The 20533-nt window shown below is 36.3% G+C and overlaps 1 protein-coding gene across 2 annotated transcripts in view; it reads left to right on the top strand.

Annotated features, from left to right (window-relative positions):
* The window catches only part of LOC306850613 (alpha-(1,6)-fucosyltransferase-like), an 86229-nt gene that overhangs the window by 38299 nt on the left and 27397 nt on the right, over positions 1–20533 (top strand). For both annotated transcript variants that reach the window (XM_079386329.1, XM_079386328.1), the window contains one exon: positions 13845–14352. In XM_079386329.1, the coding sequence (XP_079242455.1) occupies positions 14150–14352 (203 nt within the window). In that variant the 5' untranslated portion in view covers positions 13845–14149. The remainder of the gene's footprint in view (positions 1–13844; positions 14353–20533) is intronic.

Raw genomic sequence — 20533 nt, 5'->3', positions numbered from 1 at the left:
AGAGCGATCAGCTTCTCTGCAGCATGGGCTGGGAGCAGGTCCAGACTCTGCAGGACTTCTGCTGGTCCACCCCCATCTTCATCCATCCACAGCTAGCACTGTCAGCTTTCGAGAAAGCAAGCATTGAACAAAACATCGCTGTCTTTCATTGTGGCTCTAAGATTAGATGCTTGGACGGAGGTCACCCGTCTCCTTTGTTTCCTTTTAATCAGGCAATGGCCCTGTGGGCCACTGTCAGAGATCACTGCCCTCCATTGTTTAGGGATGTCAGAGGAGGCAGTGCTGCTTAGAAAAGAGTCTTTGGATGCAGTGAGAGCCTCCATTGTGGTTGTAAAGAAGGAGGATGAGGTGCCAGGATCAGCCAGAGCTCCATGACTCTAACTCTATTGTCACTTTAAGATGGTTGGCTTAAACTCTGAAAGTGGCAGCCATGAGTTATAAGGGTATGGAACCAGCTGCAACAAACCCTAAATTTAGAAGATCCCTTAGTTGAAACTTTTAACAATAATATTGGGGACGGTTCTTTTTTTCCCCCCATAATATGAAAGTAATGGCTATATCTTTTTTTGTGTTCAACAAAAGAAAGAAACTCGTACAGATTTAGAATAGCACGAGGTTGAGTAAATGATGAAAAAATTAGGGTTTAATTTTTTTGGTGAAGTAATCTTTTAAGATTAAGAAATAAGAAGTTCAATAGTTTGGGGTTAGTTAACTTTGATTTATTGTATTTATAATTTAATAATGTGCACATTTAAATTAAATTGTGTGAGTGCAGCTTTATATTGGCCATCAACCACCTTGCCCTCTAAATTATTGGCATCAGCATCAGCGTTAGAAACCCATATTGGTGTCACAATTCCCGTGGAACGGGGAAACGAGGAGACGTGGAGTTTCTTCAACATAAACTGATCTTTAATGAAACAATCGACAGGGCATCCAACGAAGTAAGACATTTAACAGCAGACAGGAAACAAGGGGCAGAACACACTATAAATAGACAGAACTGATGAGGGGCAAACGAGACACACCTGAAACATAATCAAAACACGGCTGGGACTAAATGAACAAAATGGGGACCAAACGAGAACAGGAAAAAAAAACAAATAAGGACATGGAAACACATCGGGAACAAGACACACGTGGCAATTGAATGACCACTAGTCCTTAACTAAAAGGGCACATGCTGTCATCATTTACTCTGTATGACTTTCTTTCATGAAGCATCAAAGGACAAGTTTAACAGTCTCTGAGCTGCTCTTCCATTCAGTGAAAATGGAAAGGGACCAGCTCCAAAAAGGACAAAAAAGCACTATAAAAGCATCAAAAAGTGGTCATACGGAAAGTCATTCAAGTTTCGAAAGATGTGGTGAGTAAATGACACAATTTTTATTTTTGGGTGAACTATTCCTTCTTGTTCTTCTCAACACTTATTATAGGGTAGCCTGACAGTCAGATGGTGCCAAAGGCGGAAAGAGAGGTTAGATGAGCTATTACGAACTGTTGAAGTCTGCCAGATCAGTCTAGACAAACATGACGGCTGTGCCTCCTTCCACTGAAGCGGAGAATCGGTACCGACAAGCAAGATAGAGAAAAACCAAGACAGAACAATAGCAGGCGAGAGAGAACTGAGGTGAGACATATGTTCCGCTGATTAAATGATTTATCCTCCACCCATGAAACAACAGGGTGAGACTTTAGCGTGATTGCTCCCACATCAGTGCATTCAGTGTAGCCAGAGGTGGTGAGTGTGAGGCAGGCTGAGTTCTAACATGTCCACTCAAGCACTCATAGCGATTAGCCCTTTCTAGCGAGACCGACTCGTGGAATCATCAGTGCTGCTCATTAACCAGGCAATAATCAGCAGATCAATACTCTACGCAAGCACAAGAAGAGACACTGAGTCTGGTTTTGAACAACCCCCAGACTCACTGCATCGTCTTCTGCTCATAGACCACAGTAAAGAAAATGCTATATCATCTCTCTCACAGCCACAAATATCATGTACTGGATTTGTTATGTTACACAAAATTGGCCTCGCTTTAAAAGTAGCTAGTTCAAATGTTCATACTCATGTTTATCAATAATTACAAACAAACAATTGGTCCAAACTCGTTAATCCTTTATGAGTGATATTTTAATTTAGGTTAAATTTGCAATCTTGTTACCCTTTTCTAAATTTTATATAGATTTGAGAAATTTTTCATAATGATAGATTTTGTTTAGATGTTTATTTAATATATAACTGCATTAAGTATTTATATATTAATATATTATTATTTATACGTATCTTTTCAAAAGATTGGGGATTTTTTTTAATGCTTTTGAAAGAAATCACATGATCATCAAGGCTATATTTATTTATCAAAAACATAGTAAAAACAATAATATTGGGAGCTCTGAATAACCATTTTTGTTTTAATATACATTAACATGTAATTTATTCCTGTAATGGCAAGTGCTATTACTCTAGATTTTACTCCAGATTTTAGTGTCACATGATTCTTCAGATATAATTTTCTTGATTTGGTGCTCAAGGAACATTCCTTATTGTTATCAATGTCGAAAATGTTTTTGTAGAAACCAAAATCAGGATTCTTTGATGAATAGAAAGTTTAAAATATTTTTTAACATTATAACTCTCGCTTTTGATCAATTTAATTCGTCCATGCTAAATAAAAGTATGTTTGGTGTCACTGACACCAAACATTTAAAAAGTATCGTATGTATATTTTATTTTGATGTTTATTTAATGTGCAACTGTATTAAATATATACACTGATGTGTTAACTGTATTTAGACATTTAGAAAAGGTTGCAAAAACAATTTTTGATGTTGACAGTCAACATTCTCTGAAAGTTAAGCATCCCCCATCTCTTGAAAGAAAAAAACATACAATTTTAGGAGTTGTGCCTTATATTGTACCCTATTTGTGGAAAGTGCCATTATCTTTTTCCATGGTTTGAAAAATGTATTTCCCTCCCTCTAAATACTACTCTTTTTGATTGTTGTATGCTTTCTTTTCTTCCTTTTGAGAGTCCTGTGTGATTGTTTCACAGTAAAGGAATGTAATCGCCATGTCAAAAACACATACCACTCTCTCACTCATCAAGACTTAAATGGAGAGTTTGAGACCGTCAGATTTGGCACCGGTATCATGCTCACATTTTGCGTAGCCACAAGTCCCTAAACGCTTCCCACATCTCTCCGCCTCTCACACCTGTGACCCGAGTAACATTTCATAGCGTGTACGGCATTAAATTCACAGCTCGCATGATATCTATGCAATACTTTGCAACAGTGCAACAGATCTTAATGAAAAAGCTGAAAATATCTCAGGTTTTTCTTTTACTTTAAATCCATCTATCAGTTTGCTCGGTGTACAACCATATTTCTTTATATATACCAGCACATATTGCAATTTCTTCACTAATAGCTCAAGGCCAGAATGACAAGCTCATTTTTCCTTTGTCCTCCAAATCTCTTTCTCTTTCTGTCATATTCTCGCATGCATTTCTAGCACACGTGCCAGAGCAAAGGTCATCTATTGTACAGGCTCATAAAAAGAGCAGAATCAAGGCCTACTTTATCCTGCAACTTCAATCAGCTAACCTGACACTAAATACATCTGACAACCTTCCAGGCACCGCCGAATTGCTGCTCGACTTCTAGTGCCTTTTCCATTAAGACAAAATATAGCTCTGTACTTACCTCATGGCCTGAGCAATAATATGTTCTCACTAAACATCCATCCAATGTTCATCTACTGCTATCATGATGCATATAGATTTATCTTAGCTTGCTCTTGATAGCCACTATACCTATATACCATAAAACACACACCCACGTGTACACTCAACCTTTCCACTCTCATAAGAAGTTAAATAAAATTTATACCCAACCTCAGGCATACATCCCCAATCGCACTTGCAGCTCTCCAAGAGTCTATTATAGCTCTTGACTCAACACTCTGAAGTGCCGAGATGATTCAGCATCGCTCTTTCTGGCTGCTCTCTTACTGGAGATCTGTTGACTCCTACAGATGCACCTTGTAAAATTAAATAGAAAGGAATGAGTAGTCATATAATACAAGATCAGAAGTGGTTATGGTCCATTACTGAGGCAAGCATTATTAATACGGGTTTGTTTGAACACCTAAGCCTGAAGTAAGCGCTCATGGTTAATGGAAAGTCTAGAATCTTCAACTGTATGCAGTGCTTAAAAACACAAGCATATCCCATGCATGAGTATTACATTTTATAATGTACCTCGTCTGATAGCTTACCCCATCAGTGGAAAAGTTGTATTAACAATTTCCACTCAGAAATTGCTAGTAAATTTCACTATAATTACTAAGAAATACTAAGTAACGCATTGATTAAACATGATATTTTCGAGTAGAAAGACTGAAATGGTATTTTTGGTCAGGCTTTAGTTTAGGTACCAATTCTTACTATTAACTTATTAACTATGAGTTTTGCCTCGATCAACTTGTAATTTGCTGATTATTAATAGTTAGTAAGATAGTTGTTAAGTTTAGATTTGTGTTTGGATTAAGGGTTCCAAAATATATTCATGCAGAATAAGGCATTAATATGTGCTTTATAAGTGCTAATAAACAGCTAATATGCTAGTAATATGCATGCTAATAAGCAACTGGTTAATAGTAAGAATTGGTTCCTAAACTAAAGTTTTTTCCAGTATCTTTATTTACCACTTAGAAAAATCATTTTTGGCAGTCCAGAGACCAACTCTTAGAGAACTAGAGAGCACCTTAGCAACCACCTGTCAATGCTCTTGAAACCTTGCAGCCGTCCACTCTTATTTTTTTATTTTTTTTAAAAGAAAAAGTAAAAATTTAGTTTTATGCCTATCTTACATCATACAGTATCTATCTGAGATCTGCCTGCCTTAAAGTTGAGTAAGATATGTAATGAAACTGGTGGGTTGCTATTGCTATAGCATTTTCCATTTGGAGGTTTCATGTATTTGAAGACCTTGCTCAAGCAGACGCACACACGCACACATTTTAAACTTATTGCCTGTGTGTTTAGTAATTTATTGCATTTTATGCTAAATTTTGAATTTATATATTATACATATTTGTGTGTGTGATGAATGTAGTGTATCGTTATTGTAGAAGTGCTCATGCACATCTATTGCAGATAATTCATCAGAACGCTTTATATAATTCTACGATAGCTGAAGTGTTCAGTGTGGTTCACACAGCTACAAATACACACAAGCTAATACACCTAGAGAGGGAACACCAGATTGCCTTAACAGGTGTTGCCTGCCTAATGTGACTCTTATTGAATATAAAACTGATGAAAGAGACAAACCAAAGCTTTTCCATCCTAATTGCCCTCCCACCCCCCATTCGAACAGGCTCACTCTTTTGCATAATTGTTTTTATATACACACATGCACAGGTCCCTCTGAGAATGTGTCTGTTCTTTCCGAGCAGGTGTGACCTTTTCTCTGATGATCTGTGATAGCCGCAAGCCACACCTTTTACTTTGTGTCTCAGCATGCTAAAACTCTCTCACACACACAATGAGTGTTGTGTACTCCCTTGCATAGTATCTCACTTAAGTGCAGTTTCTTGCTAAACTTTCACACTTCTGCCACAGGCTAACACTATATGCATTTCTAAACCTCAGTTTACAAGCAAGTATTTTAAGATGTAGGTAGTATGAGAGTCATTTCACCACATTATGACATGCCCCTGAGATAATTTTTTTATTCATTTATATATTTATTCAGCAAGGATGCAATAAATTGTTCAAAAGTGACAATTAAGTAATTTATAATTGTACATAAGAGTTCTATTTCAAATAATTGCTGTTTTTTTTTACTTTTCTATTCATCAAAGAATCATGTGTCACAGTTCCACAAAAATTTGGGGCAGCAGTGATTTCTGAAGGATCATGTGACACTTAAAATTGGAAAGCTTGCACAACTCTAAAGAAAACTGCAGTTATATCAGCAATAATGAAGCACAATACACATCAGGTGTGCCTCATCATGCCCTTCCATTGGTGTTTCAGTGCATTGCCCCGTCCTCCTGGCCACCTGCTCCTGGTGTGAGTTTGGACTTGGGCCGGGAATAAAAGGGCCAGGGGGTGATGATTGGAGGGTAGAGAACTCCAACACAAGGACTTGTGCCACAATTGAGGCCAAATGGAAGTTGTTAACTGTTCTTTCAACACCATAAGAACTCATTTTCCCTCTAATTGTTTGCTGAGCATTACATTTGGCCACCTGAACTAAACCACCTCATGTAACAGACATTCCGCTGGCATTTGTCAACATGTATTGTGGTGTATGTGTTATGTTGAAGAGATAGTTCACCCAAAAATGAAAATTCTGTCATCAATTACTCAATCTTGTGGTGTTTTTTCATTAGCCCGGATGGTAATTGTTTCTCATATGGACGTCTGTAAAAATAAGTTTACATATCACATCAGTGATAAAGCTCATGGATTCGGATGGCGATTTATTCACATCCTACGAACCCAGGAACGCGCTGCTCACGTGGCCAGTCACATGATTGTGTGCTGTAAATAAAATGAATTTTATTTACAAATGTATTCTTATTATTGTGTAAAATGTATTTTAAAATACTTATTATATAAAATGTATTCTTATTATTTAAATATTTAAATCTGCTGTTTAAAACTCGCTATTTGTATATAATTATACGCGATATCTGTTTATAATACAAACTTTAAAATTGTATTGCATATCTGCTGCTGCCATAATAAAGACCCATTTCGAATATGTAGGTGCTTTTCTTCTCTTTCTGCTCCCAGTCGCTGTGGTGGAGCAGTTATGAAGTATTGTTCTTTTGAATACTTTCCAGCATTTCAAAAATAAATATGCAAATTACACCGACGTACAAAACGGTGTTCGGGAGTGCTCAAAAAGAGTTTATACGCTGAATTTTGAATCGATTTCTTCTCATAAACTCAGAGATGTGGATTCGGACGGCAATTAAATTACCTCATGACCTTGTGTTTGTCAAAAAACAGTAGGTAATTCGGCTGAGAGAAAAACACAGACATCCTGGATTCGGATGGCATTAAAATCACCAACTACCCCCTGTAAATGGTGAAAATCACTTGCGTCCCCCTGATAAACAATTAACGTCCAAATAGGGCTATTGACTTCCATTTGTTTGAGAGATTTCTCAATATATCTTCTTTTATGTTTCTCATAAAATGTCATACAGTTTTGAAATGACACACTATAAACTATTTTTAAGTAAATAAAACAAATTATATGTTTTACAAGAAATTCTATTTAGTCTTTCTGCTTCTACTACATTTCACATTTAATTCTACGTGTTACTTGCTGTTTCTTTGTAATTATTTAGTAGCAGTGGAAATTGTTTCAAAGTATATCGTACACCAGATTATTTAAAGTGCATTGCGGGGGTGCAAATATTAACGGAATTGAAATTTGTGGGTGAACTATACCTTTAAAGTCAGTTTAGAAAGGCATCTTGAGACTATAACGGTCTGTTCCATTACACTGTGCTCAGATGTTTTGTATAAAACAATCTGGCAAGTCCAGAAAATAATGCATGGCCACTATACATGATAATGCTTGCTCGGTGCTATACTTTTAGAATGCAGTCTTTATCTCATTCATTTATCTCAGTATTTCCATTCACACGTTTCGTAGTGTACCATAGTGAATATCAGTATCCATTCAGATAGACTCCGTTTGAAATGTTTTTTTGTTCTTTTAACTCTAATTCCATAAATCTATAGCTTTTTTTAGTTTTCCGAACATTTTGGAATCTGACTTTTGCACAGATTTTTTGTCAGAAGTGCATGGCCCTGCAGCTTAGACAGAAGGATGAACAGGATTTAAGAGTTTAAGAGATTCAAGTTTACTCAGACAGAAATGTAAGCCCACATTTTCATGTAATTGATTAGAATTTCACTATGCAAATAAGATAAACGCAGCTTCCTGCATTGCAGTAAAAGTTCATCCTGGGGCAAGCATAGCATTTGACCTGGCCAAGTTCATTCAGAGCCTCCACGAGACATCTACAGAAACTAATGTGAGAGAGCAAAATGTAACAGCCAGGGTTGGTATTTTAAAAGCAGATGAGATGTAGAAACATCTGGTTATGAAGATTGTTGTGAAATGCTCCTACCAGATTTCTGGTCACATTAATTCAAATTGTAAACTGGATAAATGTACATGTTGTCTGTGGGTAGTTCATGGTATGAAACTCTTTAATTTTATGAATGTTGTAGGTTGTTCTAAACAGAAGCACAGTTGTCCCCAGAGATGTTTTTGAGCAGGGACAAATGGTCCATCCCACGGCATCATTCTTGGAGTGGCTCTGAAATTTATGAAGTGTCAAATTTCTAGAGCTGAATCTCCAGATCTATTATGAAAAATCAACGCTTGGATTTGTGGTTTGGTTCTTCTAAACTCTCTATATAAGACTCATATCTTACATTTCACTCGTAACCTTAGTCCAATATGAACACAAAAAGAACGAGAGCAGTTTGTCACCTTTTGTATTTTTGTATTTGTATGTGATGGCCTACTTAACCTGCTCACATTTAAGCCCTGTGGCTTGTACTGCTCTATATAAAGTACAAAACATGATGCATGTGCATCCAGACCACACCTGAACATGACATGCTTGTGTTTCTCATCCTCCTCAATGATTAAAACATTCATCTTCTTCCTGAATGGAGAGCTTACAGGTTATCAGCGATTCCCACAGGACATTGGATCCGTACAGGAGTCAGGCTGCATAATGCAGTGTGAAGCCAGTGGGAGTGGTCCATAGACATGTGGAGCTCCCACAATGCACCTCTACTGGAATGAAAGGAGCTGACAGTTTGCACATCGGTATGGAAAAGGAAATTAGAGAGTCTATTATACTTGCAGTGAGAGAGGAAAAAGAGGATACATCTTTAACAGCAGAAAAGGACCATCTCTATTTACAGCTGCATTAACTGAGAAATATCAATAAAACCTAATTTCAAAAAATCTACTGAAGATGTAGGATGTAGCCAACGGAAGAAATGGAAATATCAATACACTACTGTGTTTTGATAGTCTATCATTACAACATTGAATTGAAGTATTTTAAATTATTGTTATTTCACATTTTAAAGGAATAGTTTGCCCAAATATGAAAAATCTGTGATCATTTGTTTACTCTCATGCTACAAAAGGAATACAAAAGTAGAAATGTTGAAAAATGTATGATTGACGTCACAAAGGAAGAAATCAGTGATACAGCTTTGGAATGGCATGAAGGTAAACTATTCCTTTTTAAAGTCTGTCATTTCTAGCACCTTTAAGAAATGTTTGCAGATATTTTAAAGTTTGTGGACAGTACATCGAACTCTTTTGTGTCATATTGAAAAGCTGAGGTATGAAAATCCTAACGGTGAAAGTCAATGTAGCATGACTGCATGCATGGTTACTCAGCTATATCAAGTGCATGGGCTTACTTTGTTTTTTGCAGTATCAACAAGAACAAGGTGATTTTAGGACTGGGTATCGTTAACAACATCGCAATGTGTTACATACCGATACAGATCAGAACTGGATTGTGATTAAAACTGTGCCAAATCCACATACAGACCCAGTGTGTCCATGAGAGCGTTAAAAAATAATGGTAATATGAATAGAATAATGAAACAATATCGGATTGTCACCACAATGCTACTTGCTATAACAATAAAGCAAGTCAATGCACGTTTTACCATGTGGAAAAAATTACTCACAAGTAATACAATTAATTCTATAATACTGTATATCGGGCCAGAATTACTAATAGCTTGCGCCAGCGCAAACCATCTTTATGCGAGGAGAGTATTAAAATCAATCATGCAACGCAATTTACTAATGTTTGCGCTCCTCAAATTACTGGAGTTTGTGCCATTACAAAGCCTGAAAAGCATGTTTTAAAGCAGGTGGTAATTTGCTCTGCTCTTGGAAATGGAAATGATCATTATGGAAATGATCTGACTGCATCTCTGTTCTTTAATGTGCGCATTGTCAGTAAAACACCCGCTGAATTTTCCGTCCCATCTGTGTTTTTTTTTGGAATTGCGCTCTAACACTAATTTGCCCTGTTTAGTAAATTAGTAAACCTATGTAGAATAGTTGGAAGTATCAATTTCTTGTTTTATTTTCATTTTATGATGACTTTAACAAAAAATATATATTTATATATTTTTTTAACTATATTTTATAAATTATTAATACGATATTTGACTCAGATGTACGTCACAATATAGAAAACAACATCTGTCGCTAATTCTGCTTTTTTTTTAAACCGTTTTCTCACATTTTTTGGTTTTTAGAATAGTTTTTGTTAACAATAACCTTGCCACTAACCATTTTAGTCTAGTTGAGTTTCTCTCTCATCCGCTGTTGAGAAAGAGAAGAGGAAGAAAGATACGTGAAACTGCTGAAATCCACCCTAACCTGAGCAGGCTGTTGTTCAGCCCGGCACGCTTTCATAAATGCAGGCATTAATTATGGATTTATTGCTGTCCTTGTCTGTGCGCTGCTGTGTCACTATGCAGATCTCAATTATTCATGAGCTGTTGGAGCAGGGTAAAGGGGGGTGCACCCAAGCGGGACGGTGCAGTTTACAGATTATTTCTCTTTCAGCACCAAATCGTCCGGTTCGCTTTATTGCAGTATTTTAACGACTTGCTCCCCATTTCTCATTTAAAACTAAGACTAATAGCAGTCAGTGGTGACATTTCTGTAATGAGGATGTTGAGTGTGTACTTACATTGACGCTCTGTGATATACGTTTGTGTATGAAGCTGGGAATCCCCCCCCCAGTGTACTGAGTTAATTACAAGTTTAAATAAGTAGAATGTCATGCTGAAGAGGCACTTTATTTAGTGTAGTAAAGAGATATGTCATCCTGCATTGCACACTTCTGCCCTGGAGAAATGATGTGTCACTCACTGTTTTACACACATCAAATAAACGGACTTCATGTAGATTTCTAACACTGAAAATAATCACAATTTATGTTTTATTTATTTTTTACCCCGCTACACAGTGTCCTAAGTTACCAGGTCCTAACAATGCTGTGTGATGCAACACAATTACAGCCATTTAGAAAATATATTAGATGTTTAATATACAGTTCTGAGGAGCAGGATTTGTACGCTATTAGGTTTTACTGTGGAGCTGCTAGTTTTTTCACTACTGTATCTACAGTAAAACTTAAAAAGATTGATGCATTAAACTGATAAAAAAGTGACAGTAAATACATTTACATTGTTACAAAATATTTCTTTTGAACTTTCTATTCATCAAAGAATCCTGAAAAAGAATGTACAACTTCCATAAATTCCATATTAAGCTATTTTCAACATCAATAATAATAAGAAATGTTACTTTGATGCTCATCAAATCGGCATATTTGAATGATTTCTGAAGGATCATGTGACTCTGAAGACTAGAGTAATGGCTGCTGAAAATTTAGCTTTGCCTTCACAGGAATAAGTACATTTTAAAATATATTAAAAATTAAAAAATGGGTATTTTAAATTGTAATAATATTTCTGTTTTTTTTTTTTTTGTAATTTATTCTTGTGATTTTTTTTTTAACACAATTTATGTATAATATGTTAATGAGCAGTTTTCATAGAAGTGAACTTGGCAGATTGGGTAGTAAGCTTTTTGTTGTAAATATTAGCGTATGTACTGTCAATTTCCAAGTGCAAGGATAATCTTTAATGAGTAAGAAAGCAGCTCATGCATTACATTATGCGCTGATTTCAGTGTATGCCAGCAGGAGTGTGGGTAAATCCTGTGTTTCTGTGTAGTAGTGCCCCGTTGACTGCAGTAGTGATGTGCATAAATAGCTGGTGGTCTGCTGTACTGAGACACTTGCAGAAGGTCACTCTATTGATTCAGTCCCGCACTGCGGCCTTTGATTACTGGGCCTGACACACCACCGCAATCTATAATGCATTGTATATGCTCCGTGCAGAAATCCATAATGACTCTCTATACTCCGCCCTCATTCATAATGAAGGATAAGCGGTGCCCACGTTCCCCAATCTGTCAGATAGTCCCCATCCGTCAGCCTCGTTTTGCATGCACAGTGAGTGGCACATTATTTCAGCTCTGTAAATGGTTCACTTTTAAGATACGACCGTGGCCGCTCGTGGGTGTGCAGCGTGTATTAACTTGAGATTGTAATACAAGTGCAATTTGACTGTGATTGCTCATTTAAGTCAATATATGAATGTACAAGCATTCACAATTTGAGCTAGAATCACTGTGTGTGTGTGTGTGTTGAAGGGGGGGAATTATATTTGACCAGAGTTTGCAGTCTGAATTGAATGCGATGAGATAAACTTTTCGCTGGATGCACATGAAAACGCACATACCCCACCCAGTGCATAGCAAGTGTGGTCAATGTGCATTGAATACTAGACCACTCATCATACAGTGCAGTGTCTACTTACAAATCGCCTGCTATTTTTTTAAATGATGTGAAAATGAATGCATTATGCAAACATTTCAAACACTAACATGCAACATTGTTGTCACATGACATACTTTTGAGTTAGCATGCACATAAAAAAGTTGGCAGTCAAGAAAATGAGTCCAGAAAAACTGTGATACTGTAGATATTACTTCCAGATTACATGTTATTCTTTGTAGGAGATTTCTTTGGAAGTTCACATTCATGCATTTGAAAGATGCTGTTATACAAAGCAGCTTACTTTGCAAAAGTTACACATTTACATTTTTTTTCTTGCTTTCCTATCAAACCCTATGTTTTGCTAATGCCATGCTCTATTATTTGAGAGCATCTACTGTTTACTAAAGCTTGACAAAACCTTTTTAACTGGGACATCATCAAACAGACTACATCTTGAGTCATGCATATGGGGAGTTTTTAGTATGACTTGATGTAATCCATAATGTTAATTAACACAAATATAATATAAATGTAAACATATACATACTTGTGTATTTATATGCATAATATAATTTTTATGAATAAATGTAAGTCGTCAAACCTCTAACCTCTACATTTAGTCATTTAAAATCAAAAATTGTAAATAATAATAAAAAGCCAACAAGCCTTTTGTATTGAGCCTTTTGTATGTGTGTGTGTGTGTGTGTGTGTGTGTGTGTGTGTGTGTGTGTGTATATATATACACACTATATGTGTGAAAATAATTGTATTATATATATTATATATTTTATTGTATTTATGCCATTGTAACAAGTCAAGCATTTTTTTTATTATTTGATTTGGTTTGCAATAGTGCTGTGAAAGTGGAAATTTTCTTATGGAAATTTAGTGGAAATTTTCTTCTCTACTTCCTGTGTGATAAATTGATGTACAGTTGTTCCCTGTGTCATTGGTATTTCCCTTTATATATATGTGCGATTTGGAACCTCAAAAATAGAAAACATATTCAAAAAAACATTCAAATGTGTTACAGAAATAGTATTATTTTCTTTAGATCTGGATCTCTCTTTTCTTCCATATCGCTCGTTATTTCCTTTCTTGTCCTTCCCAGCACATTTTTGTTACTATTTAATTTTGAGGAATTTACTATGTGCTCTTTCACTTTGTGCAACTAACTCACTTGACAACTAACGTCCACCGCTTATTCTTTGAGCTCACTATAATCCTCAGTTACAACTGTATGACTAGAGCATTCTCAGCAGCTGAGCTCAATCCAGTTTTATATTCTGTGGAGTTGATAGATAATCTCAGACCTCACTTATGCCTTTATCTCTCACAGTAAACGCAAGAATGTCCTATCATCTCATTGATCATACACGCTTCTGTGTTTTTACAGGACCAGAATCCTTTGCAGAGGCCCTAGAGGAATAAGAACTCATCAGAGCCATCGGTTCTCTGAAGTGAAGTCTCATAAGTGAAGTCTCAAGGGATCTCGAAACCCTCCGCCCCTTCTCTGCGAGGGGCCGCTGCCATGATATAACCTCCAAGCCTCTAAGTGCACACACAAGCCAGACCCAGCGATCCCCGACGTCCCCCTTCCGCTCTGGAAGAGCCCTGAGGTGGTGCGCTGCCGCTGAGCTGAGTATGCCTCAAACTCCCGTGTTGTGAAAGGAGAGTGTGTGCTGGGCAGCACTAGGCGCCATGCGTCCGTGGACGGGCTCGTGGCGCTGGATTATGCTGGTGCTGCTGGCCTGGGGCACGCTGCTTTTCTACATCGGGGGTCACCTTGTGAGGGACAGCGAGCATCCAGAACGGTCCAGCAGAGAGCTCTCCAAGATCCTGGCCAAGCTGGAAAGGCTGAAACAGCAGAATGAAGATCTGAGACGCATGGCAGAGACTCTAAGGTTGGTGAATTTTTTAAAATTATAAATTTTTCTTTAGGGTTTGTCTTCAAATGTGAGTTATTTGGATTGCCAGTGTAATTTGGGATATCTACTGGAATAGTTAGCCCACAGGCCAACAGGTTTGTGAAGTCTAATATGTGATATGTTAGCTGCATTATGCTCTTCCTCCACAAAAATCAGTAAATGGTAGATTTATGGCATGTTATCCCCTAAATGTATCTAACCACAAGCATTGTTAATTTAGCTATATTTATTATTATATTATTCATTAATATTTTAAATTAACTTATTTTTAGTTTTCATTTTAGTTTGTTTTTCTGATTTGTTGTGTGCTTTTCATAATTTTTATTAAATTTTTCAATATTTTTTTTCACACATTTTTTATTTCATTTCAGCTTTATTTCTATTTATGAATGAAAATGATTTTTAATAGTTTTTAGTTAAACAATAACAACACTGACCATGAGCTATTTTTGTAAAATGGCACTCAGTTCTTCCTTTTCTCTATTTAATCACTACAATTGACTCTAGATCGAATGAGGCAAGATTGTTGACTAGTCCACTAGTTAATTGGTCTACTAGTCTATCGTTGTTGGTTTTTTTTTAAGTAAATTCAAGTCGTTTTTTTATTTGCATAGCACTCTTCACGATATCCATTGTTTCAAATCAGCTTTACAGAAAATGATGGTGTTAATGTTAATAATATCCTAATATCTTATTGCTTTTTCATTTAGCAGATTAGAGCTGGATGATAATATAATCTACATTCTGCAATGAAATAAACAATCAAGCAGTTGAGATTTGCGATGCTTTAAATAGGATGAGGTGCTGTTTTAGCTTGCTAACAGCTTTCCAGTATTTTCAACATGGTAAAATCCTCCCGGAGTAGTTGCGTACTGACAGTAAATCACCAATTTGTAGCAAATTCATCATATATAACAATAAATTTAAGGACAGTTATCGTTGTAATTCTGTTGGTCTTGTATTTACACTTGCTGGGTTACGATTGGTCCTCGTCTTGTATGGTCAGGCTTGCACTAGTCCTGTCATGCACTGTGGCTTTGCTAGTTAAATGATCATTACCCTCCGGGAAACCTTGTATAATCGACAGATGCAAACAGGCTTCTTCACAGTTCACCTGCCTGCTGTTTTCATCTGAATGCATGTGTATATGCATGTGTAAATGTGCTGTGTGTGCAGTATGCAAACTTGTGTGCACCATGTATTTCACTAACCCGTGGTCATGTCCTCTGTCTGCTTTATACATTATGTAAACTCAGTTATCAGTGTTATTGTAAATTATTAAATTGACCCTAGTGACTTTTTCCACAAATGTGCCTATTTGACAGCACACATGGACATTCTTCACAATGTTGCATTTGGTTGTTTATATAGTTATTTTTTGTCAGGTTTTTCTTTAATAAACCGCTCAGTATGCAAGATTTTTCCCCTTTGTCATGTATGTTTCAAACACTAAGTTGTTACTTGTCATGACTTGTAATTTGCCCTCTGAATGTACGTGTTGTGTACGAAACTAATACTTTGCCTAATAATAATAAAAAGTTGAATAATATATGCATGCAAGACATTGCATATTAATTTACTTTACCTGTAAACACTGGTGTTTACTGTTGAACGCATTGTGTAATGCCATTGTCAGATGCTGCTTTTAGAGACCTAGTGTATAGTGCCACAATCAGATATGACTTTCAGAACTAGTTAGTTGCTCATACTACAAAGTAACCAAAACCTTTGTAAATGTCACTGAAAGGTTTTGGACACATCAGCACCATGAGAAAAACTTTTACTCTAAAGATTATATTAAAATCAACCTCACATAAACAAAAAGGGGAAACAGCACATCCTATTTCCAGCACGGATGTAAACAAGCCTAGGAACAACGGATTCGTTAAATGCGTTTTGGCAGAACATAAACACAGACTTACTGTAGTATGATTTTCAAAAAAAGTGTTTTCAAAAAGAGGCCATTTGAAGGCTTTGAAGCAATGCTTTTTTCATTTGCAGTCAGTTTCAGTGAAGTATTTCTCAGCTACTTATTTCATGCTCCAGACAATTATACATGATTAAAACAACTGCGGTATGGACAATGAGAAGCATAAAAATTTTGTTTAGATACAAAGTCTCTAGCAGCTAGCCTTTACCGACATCACATACAGACTTATAGAATATTCATAAAAAGGAATATGATCAAATTAAGCTCAATCGACAACTTGTATTCCTGAAGGCTTTCTTTTTTTTTTCAGTGAGTTTTTTTCTGCAGGTTATATTGCTGCGCCAGTAGGTGGCGACAAGTTGACTCTTTATAAGTGAGTTCGTTCAGTAACAATTCATTCAGTAACATTTAATTTAAGTACAAAAAAAATCCTGTTTCTGAATATGCCTATTTTTCTACTATATAGTAGGTGAAAAACTGTACATGAAATGAGTAGGATGTCCGAATTTGTAATACTCATGAAAAGCAGCCAGATGACCTACTATTTTAAGTGTGCATCCAATGGACAATTTACTATCCAATGACGCCACAGGAAAGTAGTTGTGAATGGCAGTGAAGTGACGCAACTGGCATCATAACTGAAGTCACATGATAAAGCCAATATGGCAAATGTAGTATGTCTAGATTTTATTCATACTACATGGATTTATACTATATACAACATACTTTTTTACCTGTTGCTAAGTTTGTTCCTCATCAAATGTAGTGCGTATATATACAGTGTGCGATTTCAGATGCACCTAATCACTGAGTCATTGAATCATTCACTCGGCAGTCGGCACGATGGTAGATTCTTACTGTGGCTTCGTTAGAAACTTTTTTTTTTTTTTTGGTGGAACAAAAATAGACAAAGTACCTAACAATATTATCTCTAAAATGTATTTTACTCAATATTTACATGTTAATTGAACTATTGTATAAAAACAGCATCACACTCACTGTTGTACTGTTTTGCCGAATATCTTAACAAACTGTCAGGAAAAACTTCACTATTGCTTGTCTGATATTGCTTATAGTATAGTCTCAATGGTATTCCAAAACCAGTGAATCATGATTGGATTTGTCAAGGTTCACATTCCTAGTAACCACCCAAAACTCTTTATTTAGAACTTTTCTTTATAAGAGATGATGTGTTTTCAGTAGCTCTGAACCATCTGGTGTAGTTAACTCCTGATTTTGAATTCTGATGAAGTGTTTACATAGAGATATTTGACTCTTAGGAGTGTGTATGTGTGTGTGCTTTCTACTCAAAGTAGGACAGGATGGAGAAAGTGTTATTTGTAATATATGAGCATGTACAGTCCTAATGAATTGAAACGGTTTGTTCTCCTCCTATCGCTCCGACACGGTACAGTATCAGTGCTGTCGGTCTTTCATTAAGCACTTCCTGAGGGAATTATCAGGTGCTTATACACACACACACACCGCGATTCCCCATTAGAGCCCACTGATGCTTCATCTCGCTTTTATATTGACTCCTGCATAAATGAAAAAGCGGGCAACGCACACATAGAGGCATGTTCAGCAGATATCTGGATGAGTGACAAGGCAGGCCAAAGATGGTGCTATGATTGATCCAGAAGGAGGAGCCTGATGGAAGAGAAAGTGTATGACTCCAGCACTTGCAAACACTTATTATATCTCTCACACACACTCACTTACACACAGCAGTGCTGGGACAGCTTTACTGATGAGTTGTAATGCAGTACAGAGTAGAAGTGGGCCACCACACTGCAATGATGACAGTCCTCCTTCCACATGTACTAAATCTGAGTCCAAATATGCCTGCAAATAGGATTTTGTTCAATTTGGACATTGAGGTTAGCTGAGTTGAGCCACAGAAATCTGTGTGAGCTGTGCTTTATAAATCACTACACTATTTACAAAACACGACTGACCTTAATGTGACCCTACCTTAAGGCAAACTGGCTTATTTGGAAGCCATTTTGGTAAGGCCACCAGGCAGACATATAAATACTATCCACTTGAATGGGAAAATCTCCAAATTGTTGTCTCGATAATATTATTTCTCTCTGCAAAAATATCTGGCAATAATGGTATGATAAATATAGCTTTTTTGCTCAAATCACACTATATTTTTCAGGTTGGTCTAGCTTATGCAGATGCATATTGAAAATATAAATAACAAGTACATAAACTGCTTATACCACTATCAAAAATGCTGAAATTTGTGACTTTGATTCCTTTGTGTATTTGATTACAGTGTAATCGGCAATCGATTTGGCCAAAACAAATCGTTTTAAATTATAAGGTTGCTCCGAAGGGTGAGTAGAATAATGTCACCTCATTGTACCCTGTTTGCATTCACGAGCAAAAGTTTGGCTGATTGTTTACAGTTTAATGGCACAACGCATCATGGGACATTGCAAAGGTATATAGCTCTTGTGTGTCACTCTTTCTTTGTCACGTCTCATTATGGATGTTCCATTGGTGTTCTCAGTTCTGTTCCTTGTGTTCCTATTTTTCAAGTTGCCGAGTTGTTTTGCATTTTAGTTGATGTTGTTATCGTTATTATTTAAATGATCACTCTGCGTCTGGATCCTACTCTCCTCTGTCTCCGGCGTGACAGCAATATTCTGCGTTATGATTTCTCCGATTCATTTTCCAGGAGTGGTTCATCTCCTTCCTCTTTCACTGTCTCTTGATTGTTGTGTTTGTGTGCAGGGGAAAGTAAAAAAGCAAAAAAGAATAAGGGTGGAGATGGACTTTCGCTGATAAAGCTGATATTTTTCATGATAAGAGCAGATATTTACATTTTTATGATGACCCCCCCGACTCTTCTAACCAAGGCATGTGTCAGCATGTGCAAGACCATCTGTTTTTGTCTGAATCTACATTTAAAGGTATAGTTCAACCAAAATGAAATTTCTGTCTTCACTTTAAGTAGTTTCAAACCTGTATGAGTTTCTCTCTTCTGTTGAACACAGAAGAAGATATTTTGATATTTTGGTAACCAGACAGTTGCTGGTAGCCGTTAACTTCCATAGCGCACACACACACACACACACAAAGTTACTATGGAAGTCAATGGCTACCAAAATTCTTCAAAACATCAAACAACAACAAAAAAAGAGAGAAATTCCGGTTTGGAACAACAGGAGTGAGTAAATGATGACAAACTTTTCATTTTGGGGTGAACTATCCCTTTAAGAACATTTTATATTATAAAAAAATATTTCTGATGGATTAACCCTTAAATGCATAAATGTTTTGCCAATCATTATTACATATTCGGGCTTTAGCGACCCTGACTTACATATACAACACAGATGGATCTCTAACTGCTGCAATAGCATAAAACACTCCTGATATTTTAATAAAAATTACTAAAGAATAAAATAAAGCATATTTCGTTACCTTTTGAAACTTAGAAGGGTTCAATTCGAGCAGATGATTTTACCTTCGTCATCGTCTATCAAACAGTGCCACCTCGAGGAATAAAGGTGAATTGCACTTATTGAGTCATCAGATATTTAATTATTATTGCGCTGGAAAAATATACTTAGACTATTACACACCTTGGGTCGTTAATGACCCTATTCACTTTTTACAAAAAATGTATCCGAAAACAGACATTCTTTTACATTTTATTACTTTTTTCTTGTCGTATTGTTTATAATGAATAGATTGAGGAATACTAAGAGAGTTGATATCTAACTATAAAAAATTAAAGAGGAAGAGGGTAGTAAATTACATACCGGGTCACTAAAGACCTGAGGTATGCATTTAAGGGTTAATAGCTTCAAATTTTGATTCTTTATCAGCAGCAAATCTATTCTTTTAGAGCTGGGGTCTGTGTTTTTATGGTGCCCAGAGTTACAGTTTTATTGCTCTTTCATCCCTCAGGAGATTTAATGGAATTTCCAGTTACAGGTCTCAGATATTTCTCATAAAATTCCTTGGGAGAAATAAAAATAGAAACAAGTCTGATGTATATAGGTATACAATGAATATGGATGACATATCACAGATATATTATTGATATATTAGAGTTCATATGAATCGTATCTCTAACTTTTTTTTGCAGATTTTGTGGAATCTTTGCTTAATTTGCTCTCCTTTTATTCTCATTGCTGTCTGGGAAAGACAATTGAGAGATTTCATGTCAGATTTTGATTTGATTTTAATACTTGGCTGTCCAGCCAA

This window comes from Barbus barbus (genome assembly GCF_936440315.1).
Source record: "Barbus barbus genome assembly, chromosome: 30".
NCBI lineage: Eukaryota > Metazoa > Chordata > Actinopteri > Cypriniformes > Cyprinidae > Barbus > Barbus barbus.
The sequence above is the reverse complement of the archived record's forward strand: the minus strand, read 5'-3'. Positions and strand labels throughout refer to the sequence as shown.